Genomic DNA, 22,078 nt, shown 5'->3' on the forward strand with positions numbered 1-22,078 from the left:
GCACCGATTGGCCGGGCAGTCTCACGTCTTGCCAATTTGAAGCCAATCGTATGTTGCCAGCGACTCGGGCAATAACGTCAAATACGCAAGTAAACGTCCGTTCAAGACGGCTGTCTTTCACGGCTCATTTACGCTCGTGACTGCGTGGTTCCACTGAACTGCGTGAGTCTCTGTGCGCGAGCACACACATCATGTAGTGCACAGACAATATTTGACAGTCCAGTAGTTATTTTACATTTCAGAAAAAAATAAATAAAGCAATGATAGTTTCATAAACAGAAACAGACAAGGATAAAGTTGAAGTATTTTATTGTTATCTTAGACTTTTGTGAGAGTACAAAAATGAAAAAGGTCGATTAAGTGATTAAGTTTAGTTATATTTTATTATTTATACTTATTTTCGGTCAAAGAGTTCTTCAATTTAAGAGTTATTTGGGCAAGAGAAGATTCTGTAATTTAATGTAGGTTGTAGAAATGTATTTAGGGAAATTGTTTTGTTCAATAATTAATGTAATGATAATGAAAAAATATGAAAAAATATGTATGAAGAAAATGTAATGTTTTTTTATATACTGTCAATTATAGTTTGTGGATATAAAATCGTAAGCAGCAAAATCGAAACTTATAATAAAATTGGAATCGGCAAACAAAAATTGCAATCGATGCATCTCTAAAAAACATGCACGGTATGTGGAAAATACAGCGTTTTTAACCTTAAATTGTGTATACACATTGTATTACATCTAAAGCAAACAATAATATATTTTTTAGCTGAGTCAAATGACCCCTTTAAAGACAATTTATAAAAATACGACATGGCTACAAATGCCAGTTATTGACAAATGACGTAAAGACTAACTGCTCACATTTAAAGACAGATTGTGTCTCATAATATTTATGCATTGTCTTAAAATGCTATAAACAATATAAACTGAAATAATATCTCAGTGAAAATTTGAATGAATATGGGCAAAAACATAATAAGACCATGTATTATCTTAAGGTAACATTTTATGCCCACTGGCAAGTTTGGAAATAAGAGCAATCTTGTCTGTCATTGCAAAGTACTACAGAGAGAAATAAAACACCTAAACTGCTGACATTACAATGGACTAACGGATAATCCACAGCTACCCTTAAAACGTGGAGGAGATGAAGCACCCTCCGCGAACGTGTAGTGCAATAAAATCCTTTAACGCACTGCTACCTGTGGATTATCCTGTTATTGATGTTTACAGTGTTATTTTAGATCAACCAAAAGAAAATGTTATTTTGAATTGTTTTGTTGATTTCAAATGTAATCAAACTGACTGGAGCTACCCATGTGTTAAAGGGTTTTAATGCACACCTTCCAGCCAATCAAGTCTTAAAATTGACCATGTTATAACCTGCTTTAATGGGGGTTTTAAAGACAAATTTTAAAGGGCCGCTAATCCAGATGTTTTCGGAAACGTAAAAATATTCAGTGGTGTCCCCAGAATGTCTCTGTTAAGTTTCAGCTCAAAATGCATCACATTTCTTTCATTCCAATATGTTGAACATGGCCATTTGTGGCTGCAATGGAAAAGAGCCGTTTTTGTGTGTGTCTCTTTAAATGCAATGAGCTTCTGCTCACCTCACCGTATGCAAATTATGAGGTAGAGCGCTTACACATGTGCTTTGGATGACATCAAGACAATCAATATGGTGGAAAGTGCAATTACGTCTGTAAAGCCTTGTCCAACCAAAAACATACACTAACTGCAATAAAATCACCGTAATGCCTTGTTCATAAATCATCTGCATGCATATTACTAAAAGACATATACACGGATACAGGCATAAACATGCCTTCAAAGTCCTTGTATATGACAGACAGGTATGTAAAAATCAGCAACCATGTGTTATTACGTTGTGAGTAGCAATTTCTGCATAACCTCATTGTCTTACAGATGCAAACTCTGTTTCTATCCGCTCTAAGTATTCTCGAACTTAGGACATACCAGAAAACACTAAACTCACAGAGAAAGACACTGCTACAACTTTCTTTCATTGTAATGAATAAGCTTTACAGAAATAATGTTGGTCACAAGTCTTCTGAACCGATGGGTTTTACCACTAACGTTACGACATAACACCTGTCTTTGGACCATGTCTCAGGTTTAGCTGAGAATAAGTAAACAACAGCCGCTAACATGCTAAACTGTCATGAAACTCGGAGGGGAGAATCCAATTGCAGGCAGCGGGGATGAAGGGGTTAACAAGAAGATTTTATTAAACAATAAAACCCCCAAAAAGACCCATGATGGGGTAAAAACAGGAACAAGAAATAATATCCAAGTACTGAACGAAGACCGACTGAACACTAGACTAACAAACACTTGACCTTAAACTAAACTAAAGACTTACTAGACGAGACAGGAAGACAATGACAGGAACAAAGCATTGGTTACAGACAATCCAAACTAACATTGCACGAGGCGCAGAGACAGTAAAACACAATGACCGAACACAGCAATGGAACACGAGGAGTATTTATGGGGAACAAACACAGGATAATTAATAGGGACCAGGTGACAAAGATCAAACACTAAGGGAAAGCTAACGAGACGAAAAGGGCGGGAAACACAGCCGCAGACCGGAGAGGGAGTACAGAAGGCCCCTAGGGAAATTATCTCTCCCTCCACACAATTTAAGGCTATGCCATGACTCCGCTGCAAGAACAAGAATAAGCATGGCATGATAGCGGAATCATGACACTTAACACATTATTTAAGAAAGGCGATGTATAATGTAGTGGAGTAGGCGGGGCAAGACTGTGAGTTGAGGACAATAAGTGAGTGTTAATGAGTGTCAGCTGTACCCGGAGGAGATCGGGAGCATAAGAGAATGAGCGACCGGACCGTCGAAGAGAGAGGACCAGGCCTGGATTTTAGTTGTTTACTTTTACTCTGTTGTTATTTTGATTAAATGTTTAAATGTTTGCCGGTTCCAGTCTCCTTCCTTCCCTACTTTGAATCTTGTTACATTGGTGCCGAAACCCAGGAGGAAGGAGAGACATGCTGTCGGAAAGTCCTTGCCGCCGAGTGGCCTCGCGGTAGACCTGAGATACGGACGGGTGAATGATGGTTTGTGGATTCAGAAAAAAATATTTCTTTCCGAACGCCAAGTCATTATCAACCAGGACATTCGATCGTTAATAACTCCGGCCCCCAAGGTCCCAGCGGGACGAACCGGGGCTCGTTGGAATGGTCTCCTCCCGGTCTCCTTTAGCGTTCCATTTTACATCCAACAAAAGCGCATATTGAAAAAAAAAACAGTTTGGAAAGACAGCACTACTGCGGTCAAAAGTAGCTCATCAGATTTGTATTTTTTATTGGATATGTAGGTTTTGTAAATATCACCGCAAATTATTATTCTTTCACTATTATTTTTACACTGAAAGAATTGTTCTTCGGTTGTGTAGGTTATCTAAACAAAATTGCTATCTGACTCCAGTTTTTAAGACCTTTTTATGAGTTAGCCTACATTAATGTGTTTGTGTATAAATTAATGTAGATTTAAATTACTGAAACATTTTTGTGGCGCAATTATAAAGAAATCAGAACATTTAAGTATTCAGGTTCAGTCATAATAAATAAAGTGAAATGACACGGGGAATAAGTTTTGAACACACTTTATTTAATACTTTGTAGAAAAGCCTTTGTTGGTGATTACAGCTTCTAGACGTCTCTTGTATGGAGATAATCGTCGTCTGCATTGCTCAGGAGTGATTCTGACCCATTCTTCCACACAAATGGTCTTTAAATCTTGAAGGTTCCGTGGGCCTCTTTTATGAACTTTGATCTTCAAAGATTTTCTATGGGATTTAGGTCAGGTGATTGACTGGGCCATTCAAGCAGCTTGATTTTCTTTCTTTGAAACCACTTCATTGATTCTTTGGCCTTGTGTTTGGGATCATTGTCTTGCTGAAATGTCCACCCTCTTTTCATTTTCAGCTTTCTGGTAGATGGCAGCAGATTTTTATCCAGAATGTCCCGGTACATTTCACCATTGATCCTGCCTTCAATAATATGAAGTCTGTCAGTACCCCTTGCTGAAAAGCAGCCCCAAACCATGATGCTTCCACCCCCAAACTTAACTGTTGGTATGGTGTTCTAGGGGTGGTGGGCAGTGCCATTTCTTCTCCAAACATGGTGTGTAGAATGACTGCCAAAAAGTTCATATTTTGCTTTCATCTGACAATACTATAGTCTCCCAATAATCCACAGGCTTCTCCAAATGCTCTTTCACAAATTTTAACTGAGCCTCAACATGCTTTTTGTTCAGCAATGGAGTCTTGCGTGGTGAGCGTGCATGGATGTCATGGCGGTTCAGTGCATTGCTTATAGTTTTCTTTGAAACAACAGTACCTGCTGATGCAAGGTCATCCTGAAGTTCTGCACGAGTGGTACTTGGCTCTTGGAGAACTCTCCTGATTATTCTTTGGACTCCTCGGACAGGGATCTTACGTGGAGCACCTGATCGTGGCCGGTTTATGGTGAACTGATGCTCTTTCCATTTCCGGATAATGGCCCCCACAGTGCTCACAAAAACAGGAGTTCTGATTTCTTTGTATGAATTCAATATTTGGCTTAATGGCTACATCTGGTGGAAATTTTGTGACAATAGCCTAGTTAGAAATCCCCTTACTGATAAAAATGCTGATGTGTCAAATACTTATTTTCCCCGCTGTATGTACGTAAAAATCTAATTTTTAACCTTTTAAGTTTCACAGGTAGCAACTGACCATAGTAAATACAAACAACTGGAAGCCCATGAGCCATACGATTTCATGTCAGAAGTATGTCACAAGGCTACGTGCAAAAAGTTAATTACAATGAATTTAACACCAATGTAACTATTGAAAAGAGTAATATATGTGTTTGTGTGAGAAAAAAAAATGTTAAGTCTCCCCGTCGGGGAATTGAACCCCGGTCTCCCGCGTGACAGGCGGGGATACTGACCACTATACTAACGAGGAGCTGAAAAAATTTGCCAGAATACTGCATAAAAATGCACTACATCAATAACCTTTGTTTTTTAAGACTGTCTGTCTCGGAGGAAGAAGCTATTTTGTAACATATTGTCAATTAAGGTTACATCTTAAAAACATTGTAACATACCTGTTAAAGAAAAGGTATTTAGCACTCTTCAGGACTCGAATGTGTGCTTCAGGCATTGGTCTGGAGGTAACTGTTTAAAGGAGAAAACGTGAAACTGTGTAATTTCTATTTATTTTATTAAACAACTGTTTAATTTATGCTTAAATTTGTTATGTGCTCACAACCGTTGCATAATGTGCCGAACCACTGAGATGGTTTAATATAGTATTACCATAACATCATCCTGACAAGAACTTAAATGTTCTCTCCTAGAACTATACATTTTGTTTTATCAATTTAATCATTTTAAGGGACAGTGCAAAATGCTTCACATCTCCCCGTCGGGGAATTGAACCCCGGTCTCCCGCGTGACAGGCGGGGATACTGACCACTATACTAACGAGGAGTGGCTTACTAATGTTTGATTCCTATGGAAGAAAAAGCACACAATGGCCCCTTTACATCACACAAAACATATAGGGTTTTGAACAGTAAATCACAAGCATGATAAAGTCACAATGTCACTAATAAATAATGCACGGTTACTTCAACATTTTCATGTAATAAAAAACCCGGAGACTTTACATTATGATTATATAATCAACTTTAGGGTATTATAATGCTATTGTCCGTTAGCAAAGCTAGCACATTAGCCTTAATAGAAACCATGTTCTGAGTAGTTCTTTATTTACATCTGTCGCGAGGCTCTGAAAGGCAAGTTTGCTTTAAAAAAAAAACACTACTTGACATTCATATAGCATGTTAAATAGTTTTAAATATCAGCACAATATTGTTTGTTTATTTCCTTACTGTTTACCATGGTGTTACTGTAGTAAACGTGTAATAACCATGTTTTTTGGGCAAAGTTTTCTCTCGTCTCTTCTGTCCATACCCCAAGGTGCCGCAGCCGGCGGCTCGGGAGTACCCCCCGGCCTGCGAGGGGGGTATGTGACGAGCAAGGCGGGACGAGAGGGAATGACTCTATGCCGGTGTTGCGAGTGATAATGAGAAGCATAAAAGGAGGAGCGACAGGAGTGTATGACAAGAGAGGACCAGGCCTGGACATTATGTTTGGTTTTATAATGTTTGTTTTGTTGTAAAATTATTTTATTAAAAGCTGTTTAATGTTTGCCGGTTCCCGCCTCCTTCTACCCATTCCTTGAACTGTATTACTGCGCTTAACTCCCATTCACTGTTTGCTTTCACTTTCTTTGTCTGTCAAGTTTTGCGAGCACATGCGTTTTACAGCTTCAAAATCATTCACGACCGCAGAAAAGTGCGAATGGACGAGCTCGACACATGCGCAAAATGTCATACTGTGGACTCGGCTGTCAATATTTGTCGTGCTGTACGCGTACGGGATGTGCGGACAACTGCAGAACCTCCTGATGACGAAAATTACGTCATGCCGGGGAACCACTATGCCAGCCCAACATCGTGATGGCTGTCGGTCCCGGGGCTAAATTATAAAATACCGAAGTATCGATAAGCTCTGACGTCAACGGTTCTGCTGTCGGTACTGGAGAAATTAAGAAAAACATTTCCTATTTATTATTGATAAATAAACGTTACCTAGCATATTTTAACTGACCAACCATTTCTAATTTGCGATAATATTAAAGACATTTACCTACATTTTCGTTATTCGCAATCTCGCACGCAAAATGTCCGTCTGTCCCACACTACACAGAGCTCGCGCGCACACAACACGAGAGCTCGCGCTTAATAGAGTGACGATGGCGGAGAGAATCAAACGGTCTAAAGTATGGTTACATTTCACTCGAGTGGATGCAGACAACGCTCATTGCAACAAGTGCAACAAGATTTTTGCTTTTAAGAGCGGAAACACAAGCAATCTGGCAAAACATTGTTTAAAAGTGCATTATGTGCAGACAGAGCAATGCAAAGTTTTCGACTGCCTAGCAACTAGTTTACCATCCACGTCCTGAGGTACGTATACTAGTTTATGTCTTCCCGACATAAACATTGCTTAAGGTTTCTTTAAATTAGCATGTAATAATTTTAATAAACACACATCACATTAAAAAATAGCCTACGTATAAATCTTTAGAGTATTTTTTTCTGCAGTAGCCTAATTAAATCTTAAACATTAAAAATGCTTTCACAGTACTGCATTTAAAATGGATGAATAATAATAAATTATGCTTAAGAAATTATAAAGCAGTGCTTACCTTAAAATTAATTTGAATTGATGAAATACATTAACTTTTTTTGTGTGTGTACTGTCATGATTCCGCTATCATATTATCTTTATTCTTATTCTTGCAGCGGAGTCATGACTAAGTCTAGGGTTTTGTGTGAGAAGGACATGGCATGGCTTAGATATTGGCTGTCATGCGCCTTCTCGTGTCTCGTCTATGGCCCCGCCCCTCTCGTCTCCTCGTTAGCTTCCCTTGAGTGTTTTATTACCCACACCTGCCTATTGTTGCCCTGGTATTCTCTGTCTTGTGCTGGTTGGTTACTTGTAACTTTGCTTGTCTGTACTGCTGTACCCAGGATTTATACATACGCTGTGTCCCAGCGTTTCTGCTCCAGCACTCTGTTCCTGAGAGTTTTTGTTACAGTTTGTTACCCTACGTGAGTTTTTCGTTCCTGTTTGGCTGTCTTTGTTTATCCCCTGTATTTTACCCCATTGTGGGTTTTTGTTTTGTGTTTATTAAAATCTTTTGTTACCCCGTACCGCTGCCCGCATTTGGGTTCTTCTATCACTTCCATTTCGTGACATGTACTTTGCAAGAGGTTCGAAACCTGTATAACATTTAAGCCCAAACAGAGTTAACTACATTATGTGAATGTAAAGCTGCAGTTACAGTAAACCAATCCACTCCAGCATCTGGTCCAATTTTGGTTATTATTAAACAACAACAACAACAACAAAAAACACAAACAAACTTAGGCCCACATGCATTTTATTTTAACTCTCTATGAATAATAGGCGGGTATCAGTCATCTTTTACCTGCATTAAGATATGATGGGTCAGTAAAGATGGTTATAAATAGTGAAAACAACTCCAGCTTTAGTTTTGTCTTTCATAAAAAAAAAAAAAAAATGTACAGATAAGAGTACCGTTAAAGTACCGGATAGATAAGTGGTATCGATAAAAGTTTCCTGTAGCTCAGTGGTAAGAGCATTGTGTTTAACAACGCAAGGTTGTGGGTGCGTTCCCAGGGGATTGCAAATACCTATGTATAAATGTATAGGATAAAGCAATGTAAGTCGCTTTGGATAAAAGTGTCTGCCAAATGCGTAAATGTACATTACATGTAAAAGGACTAATAATTTTAAATGTAAATGTAAATGTAAAAGTAGTAATACAGTTAAAACCTTAACGATACCCATCCCTACCTACATCACAGTAATATTCAGTCAGGATGCCTTGAGGGTTAGTAAAATATGAGAAAATGTTGTTTATCTCCTGAAATATCCCTTTAAGTTAAGAGATATTGAACTTCTCAGAATCTCTATAAAACGGCCATACACACACACGTTACATATATTTTGGATGTATTTAAAAGCTGGAGATCAAATAAGTAAATAAGCTCTGTATTAAAGCATTGTGGTATGTTTATTACAGAATTTTCTTACAATGAAAGCAGTAACCTTCTGTCTGATTCAACTCAGACAACACCTACGATTTTATTGGAGATATGCGGCATTGAGTTTGCGTAAAGTGAGACTATGTTACGTTTTATTTCTGTTTTTTTTAAAAAACGAATTAATTGGTTCTTTATATCATCACGCAATGACATTGCAATGACTCATTCTGAGGTATTTAAAACATTACTCTTCACTATGTAAGGTTTTTATACACCTGTGTGTATATTATATTCCTGTCAATAGATCCTCCAAAAATGATTCACCACACCTTTAAATGGTTGGTTTTGTGGTTTCATATGCTGATTCTTTAGGTCAGATTTGACTGATCAATATTTGACTAAAACCTGAATCTGCATGTATAATAAACCATGGTAGAATTAATATCAAGAAAAATATTTATTTATTTATGAACCAAACATCATTTTCACCAATTCATGTCTATGTTAGCCATGCTAGACAGGTCAGACAGCAAGCTCATACCTCATGTAAATCAGAAGTGTGAGAGGAACTATCCCAGCTCACCCCTGCATCAGAAGTGCTGATCTTCTGCAGTCACGACCTGTGGAATAAACAAACAATATAGTGTTAGAAGGCTTTTCCTGCATGTCACTTAAGACATTTGCTTAGCTACTTCATTAACAGAAATACCAAAGTATTGAACAGGCGATCAGGTGTAGGGCTGTCACTGAATCAGATTTAACATATCAGAAAGAAATGATGCTATTAGTCAAATTCATCATTAATTTAGTTTATTTTATGTTTTGTCTTATTCTTGGTCAACGAATCACGCTAACAATACAATTGTAGGGAGGCAGAGAGTTTGACTTCGCGTTAACTTATAAAGCAAAATGTTAAATAGTGCCAAATAAGTTACAATATGTGTGAATTGACACAATATCAACAATCGTTGTTTTCAATAGCATGATTACTGACAAAAGGTTCACGACCAGAAACTTTTGTAACGTTAGCTGATCGTAAAACACCACGGTGTCCTCGACACACTGTAACACCACGAGGAGGCATTCAACCCTTCATATACTCATAAACATTTAACGTTAGGCCTAAAATGTCAATCATCATGCACACACAGATATTAAAAACTTTCAATTTGAACAAAAACACTTTATTTGAATAAAACCGCTTAACGTTACCTTCTGATAGTGATGCGTCACTGAGTTTATCATCTAGCGTCAATCCTTCATTTGTCGTTAACATGCAATAAATCATTTTGATTTTAGCGGTAAACAAAGTTGCACACTTACATATTTTTATCATTTTATTTTAATTACATCCTGCCTATGTGCGACACCCGTAACAGTGGACCTTACCAGACACCGATGTTCAAGATCACCGTCGACGTTCGCCAAAAACTTCATACTTAGCAAGAACGCGCAATTGACGTTCAGCAGAAGTTGAAGCGCGTTCTTTGTGCGCCACTAGCGGCAACAAACTTAAATGCAGATACAGTGGGTCTCATTCACTAAGCATGCGTACGCGCACCTGCGTACGAGCGCTTTAACGAAAACAAATCATGATTCACTAAAACTGGAACTAAAATTAATTCTTAATATAAGAGAAAAGTTAGGAACAGTTGAAAGCACAAATAAATATTCTCCTTCTATCTATCTATCTATCTATCTATCTATCTATCTATCTATCTATCTATCTATCTATCTATCTATCTATCTATCTATCTATCCATCCATCCATCCATCCATCCATCCATCCATCCATCCATCCATCCATCCATCCATCCATCCATCCATCCATCCATCCATCCATCCATCCATCCATCCATCCATCCATCCATCTATCTATCTATCTATCTATCTATCTATCTATCCTTCAATCCATCCATCCATCCATCCATCTTTCACCACATCTATCTATCTATCTATCTATCTATCTATCTATCTATCTATCTATCTACCTACCTACCTACCTACCTACCCTTCTATCTATCTATCTATCTATCTATCTATCTATCTATCTATCTATCTATCTATCTATCTATCTATCTATCTATCCATCCATCCATCCATCCATCCATCCATCCATCCATCCATCCATCCATCCATCCATCCATCCATCCATCCATCCATCCATCCATCCATCCATCTATCCATCCATCCATCCATCTTTCACCACATCTATCTATCTATCTATCTATCTATCTATCTATCTATCTATCTATCTATCTATCTATCCATCCATCCATCCATCCATCCATCCATCCATCCATCCATCCATCCATCCATCCATCCATCCATCCATCCATCCATCCATCCATCCATCCATCCATCCATCCATCCATCCATCCATCCATCTATCTATCTATCTATCTATCTATCCTTCAATCCATCCATCTATCTATCCATCCATCCATCCATCCATCCATCCGTCCGTCTATCTATCTATCTATCTATCTATCTATCTATCTATCTATCCTTCAATCCATCCATCCATCCATCTATCTACCTACCTACCTACCCTTCTATCTATCTATCTATCTATCTATCTATCTATCTATCTATCTATCTATCTATCTATCTATCTATCTATCTATCTATCTATCTATCTATCTATCTATCTATCATCTATCTATCTTTCTATCTATCTATCAAATGAACATTTCATCTTAGGATAAGTTATATATTTTAAATGATATATATATAATAACGCGTAGATAAATTAGGGAAATTATTTCATCATATACAGTGAAAGAATAATTAAATGTGGGTAAGACTAATAGCACTAATAACTTACTTGCGAGAGAGCGTCTGAAGATAGCCTCGTACTGGGTTGCCTGGAGGAACTTTGACTTGAAAATCACGAATCGGTAAAGTAAAGAATTAGGCGGACACTTTTCGTAGTAGGTTCAAATGTGCGTATAAATACAAAAAGTACACACAATTATTAGTGATTGAGACCCATTGACTGTATTAAATAAGGTATTTTAAGTATGCTTCTTTAAATATAATCTACGCGTTTTATTTAGTGAATAAAAGTTTAGGAGGCCTTGTAGACTTTGCGTTTTGGTTGTCCAAGGCACCTCCTAGATGTATCATCTACAGTTGAATCATTACAAAGGATAAACGTCCTTCTGTGTTCCCCCTGGTCACTCACACAAAGGCTTCCTTTAAAATAAACCATATATCGTATGTAGTATTTTAAATCTTACATTTTAACTTGTACACAGCCCAACATTGCATTGATAGTGAACGAATTGCGGTTGGTGTGACTCGAAACACAAAGGATTTAGTGAGAGCCGTTTCTGCACACTCTCCAAGGATGACGCGCACACACCTTTGACCTTTTATTTGACATGACACTAGCATTGATTGTACACTAGAGGGTGCGCGTGTCCTGTGTTTCCGTGACAAATACATGAATTCGGTTTGAATGTTGTATAAATTCATTAGATCAGACCTTTTTGGATTACCCTAGCATTCCAGTGCAAAACAGAAACTAATATTTATCAGACTTTTTGGGTTATTGGTGATTTTGTTCCCCACAAAATCATTGATTCGCACGTACTATCACATTAGAAAAAAACATAATTTCAAAAGAATACAGTGGTACATAATAATTAACACTACACAGGGTTTAAGTAATGTTTACTTGTGATATTTCTAAAAATTCAGAAAACACGTGAAGAAAGTGCTTGATTTGTTGGACTCAGATGGCCAGATTGTTTTCAATATAATCTGGGGACAGATAAGTGTAGGGTAACTCCAGCTGTGCGTTTCTTTTTGTGATGTCTCCTGCTATCTTCTTCAACTCCTTCTGTACTTTCTTCACAAGCCTGAGGATGGCGCCACTGCGGAAGTACCACTCCTTATAGTGGCACAGGGGCACCTAGAGAGAAAGGACAAGCTAGATAAGCACGACACCTGCACAGTACAGCACAATCATGCATGTTGACATAGAATTGGATTGGTATGCAGCTGTATGAAAAGAACATTCATGGAAACTGACACACATCAACTACAACTTACAAAGTCAGTGGCACGCTGTGACAGCAAACTCAAGACACTTAGGACATGACAAGAGGAATTCACTCCTGGAAGAAAGGAGAGAAGCTCATCTGCCGATATTTGGCCTTTGGTTTGAGGAGGAGGCCGTACCATGGCTGCTGGACTATTCGGTATCCAAAGGTTGTAATCCAGCTAAATTTTGAGGTGAGGATGGACAAAACACAAAGGAAGATGAAAGAATTTTCATGTTTGAGTGAACCATCGCATCAAAGCTAAGTGAAGTGACTAGGGCTCCTTATATGAAGATTGTACATGCCTGAGAGAAGTTGACAGCTGAGTGAAGCGCTGAGCAGGAGAAGATCACCATGGTGACAAACTTGCACATTTCAAGAGTAGTCTGAAATGACTGTGGGATTCCTGGATAATATGACATGGAAGAAAAGCGATGTTGTGATATGAAGCAGGATTTTTAGGACAGGGCTACACAGCATGTCGGCAATAAATAGAAATCTAGGGCTGACTATTGCTTAGGATAAAATTTACATGAATGAACATGGATACAATTTTTACATATCATTTGGATGTATGAAATATCTTATATGTTTTGCATATCTTATAAAAATGATCTCAGAGCTATAATGATTGTATTATGATACAGCATCTGTTTATTGGTAAAGCTGTCAACAGCTTATAGACAGTTTCATCGGATGCAAGTTTACTTTCGGTCTGTTTTTATATTATAACTATAAATTTGATTTATATTAGTATTTTGTTGTATATACATTTTATTAAAAGAAATTAAACTGCTCAGCGGTTATTTATTCTTTGCTGAGGTTAAGTTTGGGCCACATAACGTTTGTTTATGTTGTTGCCGCTGAAACCATCAGTACATTTTTTTATGTTTTCCCTTTTACTGCGTTAAAAAGTTCTCTATTAGGGTTAAGCCTTCTTTCTTTCTAAATTTTTATTTCTTGTTAAAATTCTATTTTATTGTTAAGTGAAAGACATATATTCAGTGTTTATTAATACATATACAAAGTTCAATTAAAATTTCAATGTTGTTAGTTCTCTGTCAAAATAGCAAATGAATGTGGCATTAGAAGTTTTGTTGCTGAAAACAAAATGTTTGTCGCCTTGGAATTATAAGGTTCTACGTATCTGTATTCTGAGCAGTTTTACAAATTCAACGTTTTGCATTTCATTTTGAAGCCTTTTCATATAAACCTTGTTTTCTAAAAATGTCCCAAAATGTAACATAAAAAAGAAAGAAAAAACGTAAATAAGGCATAGAATAAATCATATTGAATAACTCAATTTTGACAAAAATGATAAGATTATAATAAAGAACCTTATAATTCCAATTCGATAGTTGTATGTTTTTATTTAGGGTGTTAACCTGTGTGACTAAGGCCAAGAAATCCCTCCATGAAGATCTCTCTAATCCAGTTCTGCAGCTCACAGTCTTGCTGGACGTCCTCATCATTACAGTAATACAAACTACACCAGCCTTTAACAAACCTGGGAAACACAAAACATGTATTCACTTCTCACACTTCATATTTAACATATATCAATGTCTCATTCATAATAGAGTAAAATGATAAATATTCAACCACATCAGTCTTCCATAAGTACCTATATAGAGCATCCCACACCCTGATAGCATCTTGTGCGTAATAGCAGATAGGGAGTGTATCCAGTCCACGGCATCCCAGGTCATCTGGCACACACATCGAGCTATAGCGCAGACACTGAGTTCCTCGAGCAAGCAGCAGCTTTACTGCCTCCAGATTCCAAGACATAGACTTCATAGAGAGAGAAAAATGTTCAGACGAACTCTCAAGTATGAATGGATCTACTTATTATCCCCCACACACATTAAAGGAACCTTGTCAAAAACACCATTTTGGGCCAGAAGAGTTGCTCTAGCTTGAATGTTGATCTGAAGGGTACTTTGTATATGTGGCATGAGGAGCTGAAAAACAAAATGTGTTTTTAACAGCTTAGGAATTCAAAGTATCTAGCATCCAGGTCAAATCATAATAAGATAAAAAACTGAAATAATAAGATAAAGTCTCATTCTTTTTTGTAACATATCTCAAGGTTTGTTTGTTTGTTTGTACCTTGTAAAGTGGATGAATCTCTGGCAGCTGTCTGAGTGTGGCGGTACAACACACCTCTCCTACAAGATGAGTCCGCAAGAGGTGGGAAAGCAGCTGATGGACTACAAAATCTGCATTATGCACCCACATCTTTGCTAACAACCAATCCGCTGCAGAATCAGAAGGCAAGAAAACAGGATTCTGTGGACCAGGAGCCTGTTGAAGCTGAAATAAGAAAACAAATCATTCCATGCTCAAGATTTGACACTGAAATGGATTTTTACATTTAAATTATATGCAGTGTCAAAAATGCATTTCAGGACAGGATTTTAGCAGCTTGATCAATAATCAAGCACATCATAAAGACAAAAAAGCTAAATTAAATTTAAACCATTAACATTTAACACCACCAATACATTTGACGAACATCTATAATATGACAACCCAGTCTCACGTCAGTTTGTGACATTTAGTTACGAAATTTGATTTGTGTTCATGAACACGAATTTCCTGCAATAAATTCATACTGAGTGACACAAAAAGGAGAAAATCATGTCCATGAACACAATGAATAGATTTAATGTTTATGGCACGAATGTCGTTGAACGTTGACTTTTTAAGTTATGTAAAGCTATTGTCAAGTGCATAATACTGTAAACCCTATGGCGTAAACCACACGTTAGAGTCAGTTTTTGATTTACAGTATGATATTAATGATGGTAAACAAATGCCTAAATATCGTTACTTGTTATGCAGGTCTTGTAAATTACTGCAGTACAGCAATATTTTTGCTTTACATCCTTATTGATCCTAAATTGATCTTGCATAAAAAGGACAATTTATATAATACAGCTTATAAATTGCACATGTTTTTATTTCATTTCTGTTCAAGTACTTGTACAGCCCTGTAACATTTCACACCACAGAACAGGTCGACTTTGTAAATGTATTTTTATGTGACCTCTATAAAACTCATACCTGTATGGCAATTGGCTTTAGTTCTTCATTTTGGTTGAAATGCAGCAGACATAAAGGAGCAGTCAAGTACGTCTGCTTGCCATTGACAGTATTAGCAGGCAACTGATCCAGAATCTCATAATCCAGAAGATAAACACGTCCCTTCTGTGATATATGCAACAATTACATTTAAAGTTTAAAAAATCCAAATGCCTCATTGTTTATCACACATGCACACGAACACACCTCCATCTCACGCTTCAGGGAAGACCCCTTCGGCAAAAAAGATCTGACCATCTTTGAAGTGACAGCCAGGTTGGGTGGCAGGCTGCGGATTTGTTTGACAGACAGTGGATTGGAGCCATTGAGGCATTGATACCCAAAGAATGCATCCTCTTTCCAATGGGCCTGAACATATTCTGCAAGTGAAATGAATGACAAGGAATTATCAAACTAAAACACAAACACAGTTGAGAGATCAATGTTTTTGTAGCGTTTGCATATTACGCAGTAGATATTGTGGTAATTCATTTGACGTAATGTATTTTTTCATACTTGCAACTGTGTTCTCTCTTCCATTGAACAGGAAGAATGTCTCAAGTTCTTGTAGACTATTCCAAGAGGTTCCTCTTTCAGTAAAACCTTTTAGATAGTGCACAATGGGGCCTGGACTGACAGACAAGTGAAGGACAATATTTCATTGTCAAATTCATAACTAATCCATAAAAAATAACTAGTCTTTGAGATTAAGATCAGTAAACCATACTTTTTACGAATGTAAGTCAGGTTGGGGCCTAGCGCTGCCTCACTGGGCATGTCCACACAACTAATGACGCCGTCAAGAAATGTGCCAAACCTACAGACAAACATTCTTATTAAAGAAGATATTTTGAAAACAGTTGGTCCCAATTGACTTCTATTGTATGGACACAAAACCAATGCAAGTCAATGGGGACCAATCATCATTTTTGAAATATCTTCTTTTGTGTTCTGCAGAAGAAAGAAAGTCATACAGGTCTTAAATGACAAGGGGGCGTGTAAATAATGACAGAATTTTCAATTTTAAGGTGAATTATACCTTAAATAACACTAAAAAAAATACAAGTAAAAACGTTGCACCTGATATACTGCCGTTTAATCTCAAGAGTCTTCTCCCTGTGAGCTGTTAGGATTGCCAATGTCTCCTCCTTTCTCAGACACACTAAGAATGTTATAAAAAAAAAAAATCTAAGAAACTACAGTGTAAATAAACAGAATATTTTGGGGGTTAAATTTGGTCAATTTTTCTTACTGAAAACAGAAACGTCTCACCTTTATCGTTTCGAAGCTCAACATAGCCGTCTGCGCTCTGAATCCATTTATCCAAAGGAAAGACGTCCACATTGGGATCTTCAGAATGCCGTCTCACCTCAACATCCTGACAGTGCCAGTTCAGGTCCGGAAAACCAGGCTGAGCCTCAAGACGCAGTTTCAGCAAAACCAATTTGCCAACTTCCTTTGTAAGTATGATGACAATGGTATAGGCCTGTTTCAAAGAATAACCATTTGCATTTACTTATTCATTTAGCAGATGTTTAGATTCATGTCCTATAATGAAAATCTTTTTTATAATCTTTTTTATATTTTTATCTAAAAACTTACAGTTTTTCTCGACTGCTGAAACCTCGTTTTCTCAAAACAGTAAACAAAATTCCATCACATCACACCCAATTCCCCAAACATCCTATTTTCAGGTCAAAATGAAGGTCTATTCTCAAAACCATTCAAACTTGCTGAAAAAATTAACTTTTAGGCAGACAAGTCCTCAAAATCATCCACACTGCAATATAGTCTTAGACACTGGTGAGATCAATTCAAAACACTGTTACTAAAACCTCTTATTGGGATTCATGAATAATTTGACAGTCTAGTGTTTATAAGAATATACAACATAAAAGAGTGCAGATAGAGCAAAGTGCAAGGATGAGCTTTAGGGAAAAAAATAAGTAAATGAAGATGCACTTACAAGACAGCAAAAGTTCAAAAACCAAAGAACAAAGAACAATATAAATTCAGACATTCAGTCATTTAGCAGATGCTTTTATCCAAAGCGACTTACAGAGAAGATAAGTGAAACAATACAGTGAAGCAATTTGTCAATAGAAGGTAATGTAAAAACATATGGCATCCTCTGCACCTTTGGCCCAATTTCGTAAAAAGAATTTGGCATTCTCTGCAAAGATACAGATCAGGTAAAAAGGGTTTGCACATGCCACAGTTTACTGGATACAGAAGTATGAAATTTCTCTCATATTACGTCTGTACTGTAATTAAACTGTATGTTTACAGTAAGTAGTATAAAGCCCAGTAGATGATTCCAGGATGCACAATTGCCTGTGCTACTATTGATATTATCCCGAGATTCTAATGTTATCAGTTTTGCAATTGAATGTTTACTGATGGATAAATGTATGCCATTTTGGGTTTGTAACCTTAATAACAGCATTAACGCATCTACTGCACTGTAACTTCAATAACTGCACTAACTCATCTACTGCACTGTAACTGTATAATAACTGTAACATAATAGCTAATGTCTGTAACTTATGCACACTCAAGTCACTTGCACTATTGTATAGTCTATATTGTTATCTGTTCATAAACACCTGTACATTAATGTTCACAGTATATAGCCTTCTGTTTATATTGTTCCTAGTACATACCGACTGTCATATTTTCATAGTACATGCCCATTGTATAGTATTTTCCTAATATTGTGTTCTGTATTTATTCACACTGTATATCCTGCACTTGCTAGATGTAATTCTGGTTAGACCTAAACTACATTTCGTTACACTGTACTTGTATATGTGTAATGACAATAAAGTTAAATCTAATCTAATCTAATCTAACAAATTGGTGTATTGTCATGAGAATGTGTTGTTAGCTGTCAGAAAATTGTGAATTGTTTCATGAAATCGAGAAAAACTGTTCCTGTTCGTTTGCTTTTCATTTTACTCTGATTATATCTGTATTTAGAGCGATGTGATACATTTACAACAAAGGCCTTTGTTACAGTGCAGAACAAAGGTCTTACTGAGCCTGGCAGGAGGCGATGTTGTTCTGGGTTTACTTTCACTGGAGGGGTCTCGCAAAGAGTACCGACCAGAGAGATCCAAACACTGCCATATGTTCCTGATAGAGGTAATGTGGAGGTTCGAATCGTCACATGAAATTCATCCATTTGGCTCATCATGAGGTTCCTTAGAATTTAAAAGGAGAAGCCTAGAATTGAGAGTCATATTGCAAGTCAAAAGCAAGGCCTGAATGAAGATAAGAAATCACACATTTACATGCAATCATTCGAAAAAGCCAAACAATATTATTGGAATAGAATATTTTGTAATATGAAACAAAACATATGGAATATCTGGGTTATAGGGAACGTAAGTCGTACAGAATGTTAAACTTTGAAGCTTATCTCAAAACTGCTCAGAATGCAGACAGATCAATATGTTAATATTCATAACCCCGGTTCTCTGAAACATCGACTGGAGAGATCCACCTATGGGAAGGGCATCCGTACCTGACCTCTGCAGACAGCACAGGAGCGCGTGCCCTATGCCAGGTGAGTGGTACTCCCCCTTACCTAATGCATAAAGGCACCTGTACGCACTAACTCACCTCAGTGAGCAAATGCGCTTCTCGTACAGCAAGCGGGGCAAAGTTGGAGGATCTCTCCACTCCATGTTTCAGAGAACTGGGGTTACAAACAGTAACCTATTGTTCTGTTTCATCATCGCGTGTTCTTGATGACATTTGAAAACATCCCCGCATAAATAATCCTGACAGTGCACATAGATGAAATATATGATGCATGGTGAAATGCTTAGTTATATGTCACAGACAAAGAGCGAATAACCCATTCGAGGGCCGACACAGACTGCGAAGCTGTCACAAGAGTACTGAGAGTACAATGGTGCCATCTAGCGGTCAATTTAGAGGCAACATGCAGGACGTCTTAGAGCGAAGAGGTCACGTAAGGTAGCGCGTGCAAATTGGTTAGGGGGTGTACCCTATCCTGGTATGGGGCACGTGCCCCTGTCTGTCAAAGCCAGGCTTGGTGCAATTAGATGATTCTGCAGAGGACAGAAACTTCAAAACAGGTGTGTTAAACAAAGTTGGAGCTTAACTCTGCAGGACTGTGGCCCTTCAGGACCGACATTGGACACCCCTGCCATAGGTGGACCTCGAACACGAGATGGTGAAAGAGAACCTTATAATTTCTAGGTGATGAGTTATGTAGATTTGTAGACTAATTATAGATCTGCCACCTCACTGATGTTTGTTTTGGTGGATTTATGCAAAGTCAGCTTTAGGATCCATTGTAATATCTGCAGTGTTCACACATTGCTGACCAATAAGACAATACTGAATAGCTACTTAAATTAGTAAATTATTATTATTATCTGGTTATTAATACTATTAAAGGGTTCTCGTGATTTAATAGATCTTGATTTGTGCAGGCGAATCTGACTAAATATAAATATTTACATTTATATTCCTTTAATATTTTTTCTTTAGAGTGAAATGTGCGTTTTAGTATTAAGTCTCTGTGTCATTATGACCTTTAGGAAGTGAACTCTCAGAAACCTCAAAGCTAAAATTTGCACATTTTTGCATATGGAGCTGAAAAAAACGGCATTACAAATTTGAATTGTAAATACTACTTCATACATCATCACCACACCATTTCATCTAGAAATAACTGTGTTATTAAAAATATATAGAAATAATTCAGTGTTATGTTGTAAATGACAGAAACTAAACTCTTTACTGATTAAGAACACTGCAAATCTCCCTTCCTTTTGGTTTAGTTTACATAAAAAGTGCCAGACTTAATTAAGAACTAAATACATACAACAAAAATATAATAATAAGTGCAACTAGGCTATTCAAAACAGAACTTGAAACGTAGATTGAAATATGAGTTAAATTAAAAGGATTGATTGTGTAACGTCAGGCTAAATTAACATTAAGGATCTGCAGTTCCAGCATATTTACAAAGTTTAAATAAATTAAGGCCAGATTAAAATACAAAACTCAGTTTTACACTAGCGGTCTCAGAAAACACAGAAGGTCATTGCAAGTAAAATCGCATGAACTTACCTGGTGAAGTCCCTGAAGATGTGAATTCAAACGCACCGTACACTTTTAGTTTATGCACTAATGCACTCCGCCTCTCGTGTGTGTGCATGAACTGCTCTTCCTTATTTCAATATCTTTAGTGTCATTAGCCCTTTTCACACAGCAATGCTGGAAAAGTTATTTTGCGGATTTTATGATAATTACACAAATGTACTGTTGTTGCAAAGGCATTCTGTCAATTTATTGGTGAGACAACGTTCACACAAAACTACCTGTAATATGGCGCAGACGTTTCCTTATAAATAACTGCAATAGGCTACAACCTATGTTTGAAAAGATGGCAGGTTGTCATTATATATCTGAACGAATGTTGTTGATGTTTAGATCACGCTATTAACAATGAAGTACATTGCAAATGTAGATTTGCACTTCGTGTATTTTCGGTGATAAAGATCTGCGCATTTGTGAGGCTGCATGTTAAGACCAGAGCCAGTAAGACAGAGTTGCGTCAACTCTGTTGACTCCAGTGGAACGTTTTTTTTACAGCAATGGCTGTTCATGGAGCCTCTCAATAGCTCACCGAATTTAGTAATGCATGGAGCTGCTGCAAAACAGACCGATTGTGACGATCTTTTAACTCACAAAAAGTCATTTAACAAATAAAAAAACGACATTTAAAGAGAAAACATAAACTTTAACTATATTAATCACATGACACGCAAACATTTTAAACTTCCGTTGTCACAAAGACTGAATGTGTGAAAGGGCCTACTGTAACGTTAGTGGTATAGAGTGTGTGATGTGGTTTGTCGCCTTGTTGGTGAACACTTTTTTTCATCAGGCTTAACTTAAAAGGCCTCAGAATTTCTTCCTATTTATTGTTGTTGTTACTGTAATCAATTAACTATAGGACTATATCAGTTGAAAAAAGAATTGGTTCCCTGACCGAGAATCAAGGCAGCGATAGTGAGAGCACCGAATGGACCTTTTATCCCATTTTCTGTATCCGCCAAGGGAAGCAGTGTGTCGCTTTTTCCGGTAGCATAGCAACATAGTTAAAACCAATGGCTGAATCCGCTAACCTTAACTCAGTTTTCACAATTTCTTGACCCAAAATAATTGAGTAAGCAATGGGTGGGATCGAAAATGCGAAATGAAGTGCCTTTCTTTTAA

At 37.3% G+C, this 22,078-nt stretch overlaps 2 protein-coding genes and 2 non-coding genes across 5 annotated transcripts in view; all 4 read right to left on the minus strand.

The window, feature by feature from the left end:
* rap1gap2b (RAP1 GTPase activating protein 2b) overlaps window positions 1-9,299 on the minus strand; it is a 52,712-nt gene extending 43,413 nt beyond the window's left edge. Inside the window, exon 1 of one of the 2 annotated variants that reach the window (XM_056730268.1) lies at window positions 9,223-9,299. In XM_056730268.1, coding sequence (XP_056586246.1) covers window positions 9,223-9,227 — 5 coding nt within the window. In that variant the 5' untranslated portion in view covers window positions 9,228-9,299. Of the gene's footprint in view, window positions 1-5,144; window positions 5,215-9,222 lie in introns of those variants that run through there. The other variant, XM_056730265.1, reaches the window with a different exon arrangement.
* trnad-guc (transfer RNA aspartic acid (anticodon GUC)) lies at window positions 4,931-5,002 on the minus strand. The gene has a single exon. It is a non-coding gene; the product is annotated as a tRNA-Asp (tRNA).
* On the minus strand, window positions 5,458-5,529 carry trnad-guc (transfer RNA aspartic acid (anticodon GUC)). The gene has a single exon. It is a non-coding gene; the product is annotated as a tRNA-Asp (tRNA).
* Window positions 9,300-12,342: 3,043 nt separating the features above from the next.
* LOC130407442 (hydroperoxide isomerase ALOXE3-like) lies at window positions 12,343-21,238 on the minus strand. Its single transcript, XM_056730273.1, has 15 exons — window positions 20,927-21,238; window positions 18,855-19,042; window positions 17,090-17,303; window positions 16,898-16,979; window positions 16,545-16,634; window positions 16,334-16,449; window positions 16,025-16,197; window positions 15,800-15,943; window positions 14,843-15,046; window positions 14,608-14,694; window positions 14,355-14,524; window positions 14,116-14,237; window positions 13,036-13,136; window positions 12,741-12,911; window positions 12,343-12,600 (listed from the first exon to the last, which is right to left on the minus strand). Exons 2-15 carry the CDS (start codon window positions 19,011-19,013, stop codon window positions 12,421-12,423), a joined length of 2,013 nt encoding a protein of 670 aa, XP_056586251.1. The 5' UTR covers window positions 19,014-19,042; window positions 20,927-21,238; the 3' UTR covers window positions 12,343-12,420.
* Window positions 21,239-22,078: the final 840 nt, after the last annotated feature.

Source organism: Triplophysa dalaica, chromosome 19, assembly GCF_015846415.1.
Source record: "Triplophysa dalaica isolate WHDGS20190420 chromosome 19, ASM1584641v1, whole genome shotgun sequence".
In the NCBI taxonomy this organism is placed as follows: domain Eukaryota; kingdom Metazoa; phylum Chordata; class Actinopteri; order Cypriniformes; family Nemacheilidae; genus Triplophysa; species Triplophysa dalaica.

What these genes read in the sequence shown, in the direction of transcription:
- LOC130407442 (XM_056730273.1), bottom strand. Translation starts at nt 19,013, where the DNA reads ATGATGAGCCAAATGGATGAATTTCATGTGACGATTCGAACCTCCACA. An exon ending in ATCGCCTCCTGCCAGGCTCA is followed by an intron (nt 17,304 to 18,854) that starts GTAAGACCTTTG and finishes TCTTTGAAACAG; the next exon opens with GCCTATACCATTGTCATCAT. An exon ending in TCTTGGCCTTAGTCACACAG is followed by an intron (nt 13,137 to 14,115) that starts GTTAACACCCTA and finishes CATATTATCCAG; the next exon opens with GAATCCCACAGTCATTTCAG.